The sequence below is a fragment of the Fopius arisanus genome, unplaced genomic scaffold (assembly GCF_000806365.1).
Source record: "Fopius arisanus strain USDA-PBARC FA_bdor unplaced genomic scaffold, ASM80636v1 scaffold00060, whole genome shotgun sequence".
NCBI lineage: Eukaryota > Metazoa > Arthropoda > Insecta > Hymenoptera > Braconidae > Fopius > Fopius arisanus.
This window is the reverse complement of record NW_011887799.1, coordinates 524,530-526,533: the sequence shown is the minus strand read 5'-3', so window position 1 is coordinate 526,533 and position 2,004 is coordinate 524,530. Positions and strand designations below refer to the sequence as shown.

Sequence of the window (2,004 nt, the reverse complement as noted above, 5' to 3'; positions counted from 1 at the left end):
GGAATAGACGAATTCTAACACACACTGAACACGAAACGTTATGCCATGCATAACGCTTATTCGGGTACATAGAAGAGCTACCAAAACCTCCAGCAGATCCGGGTCCACCTCCACCGGGTGCGCGAGCTCTCCTGTCAAATCCACCTCTGTTGTCTCTCTTTCCCTCCGCAATGTCTATTTTAATCTCTTGCTGCTCCACGAATATTCCACCGTTCATCTGCAGAGCATTCTCCAGATCTGCCACTGTGGCGAATTCTACATAGCAGAAGCCCTTAAACCTGAAATCATTTACCGATGAAGAATTATTAAACGATCGATTGATGAATGGGTTCATGAGGAAGACTGATGGAAAATATATTGGTTAAGGAAAAATTGATGCGTAGAAGGAAAATTACCTGTCGGTTTCTCGATCTTTCACCAATCTCACATTTTTAACGCTCAGGTTGGAAAAAATCATGTCAATGTCCCTCTGCACCACTCCATGTGGCAAATTTCCAACGTATGCGGTGTACGGGGGTTCAGTGGGCAAAGGTTTCCTGCTTCCTCGGTGACCGACTCCGCCTGAAAAATCCCTGAAACCGCAGAATCCAAAAAATTCTGAATCCATCCAAATAAAAAGTACATTTTTTTCGGGGTGTGTTTTGGTGAATACGTCAATACAAACAGCAGATAGCGAAATTTTTGTAAATACCTATTTTTTTGTTTGAAAAAGATGAGATCTACAGGAAAGGTACTGATAAAATCATTGCTATCTCCTCTCAATTCTAAGATATGCACCAAAACCCCGGTTTGCTGAGAAAATCTTCACACAGATTTAAGAAATGGAAAGAAAAACGTCTAGGAGAAGGGCTGGAACCTCTGGGAGGAGCTGGGCATCCTGAAGGACGCTGGAACTGTGCACCACCCTATCTCCCCGCCAATGCCATCGCGTCAAAACAAAACGGAAAGACCCGGTGCCACGAAATCCCCAGGTCTCCAAATTCTACTCCCTCTGTCACCCACCAATTGCCAATTTGTCAATGTTTTTACGTTATTTACTCCAAAATAAAGCCGCGTGTTCGGTTCTATATTCCGCATAGTGCCCTTGCGCCGAACACAAAATGATACCCCATTGGCACAAAAACTTAACCTTCAAACTGGAATAAACTCGTTAGCCCCCAACTTTGGAATTATCACTTGAACTTATTTCGCGATCTATCGGTCGGTGACTTTTAACTCAGCAATTATCGACTTCTTATGATGATTTTGGAATTTGCTGGATGGATACTTGCCTTGAATCTTCATAACCACCTCGACCAGCCATGTTGGATGCGAGAAAACTGAGAAACCGGAGAAGAGCGCGCCGCGTTTGACTGAGAGGAGCCACTTGACCAATCCCAGGGCTGAATCACTTTTTATTTTTCAGGGTTCCCTAAAAAAAAAATTTTTTTACCCACCACATGACCCTTTTTATATTTTATCCGCAAAATATTTTTTTTCCTCGCCGAACGATCTCTTCGCTAAAAAAATCCCTTTTTTTCTAAAAAAAATCGTTTTTTTATTTCAAGGTTGAAAATGATTTTTTTTATTCATCATATATTGTATCTTTTCTAAGGTAATCAATTTTTTCAAACCCAAAGTGAGTTTCCAAATTAGTGACTGACATTGATTAAAAAAATTCACAGGGTAAAGAGAAAATTAAAAACGCGATTTTGATTGGAGGATTGTTCGTGGAAATTCGAGATTGTTATCGATTGCTTGTGGAGGTTTGCGATTTTAGGGGCTTAATTAGATTAATCATTAATCAGATTTCTTGGGGTTTCTTAAGTGTAATTCAATTATCCGATGGTGATATTTTCTTGTTTCAATAACGAAGATACTAGAATCTTTCCCATTTGGATATTTTTCACATTTTTCGCATGTAATGTGTCAATTAAAAGACTCATTGTATGTTAATTCGAATTTATTAATTCATTAATTTAGGTTTCTCAGTGCGCTTGCGCAAGGAGCGGCGGTATATTTGAA

At 39.8% G+C, this 2,004-nt stretch overlaps 1 protein-coding gene across 1 annotated transcript; it reads right to left on the bottom strand.

The window, feature by feature from the left end:
* Positions 1-87: 87 nt before the first annotated feature.
* Positions 88-1,336, bottom strand: LOC105268745 (eukaryotic translation initiation factor 4H; the record flags this gene model as incomplete). Its single annotated transcript, XM_011308559.1, is given in 3 exon segments — positions 88-278; positions 396-572; positions 1,272-1,336. Coding segments are annotated over 3 exon segments (400 nt in total), but the record flags the coding sequence as incomplete, so codon positions are not given.
* Positions 1,337-2,004: the final 668 nt, after the last annotated feature.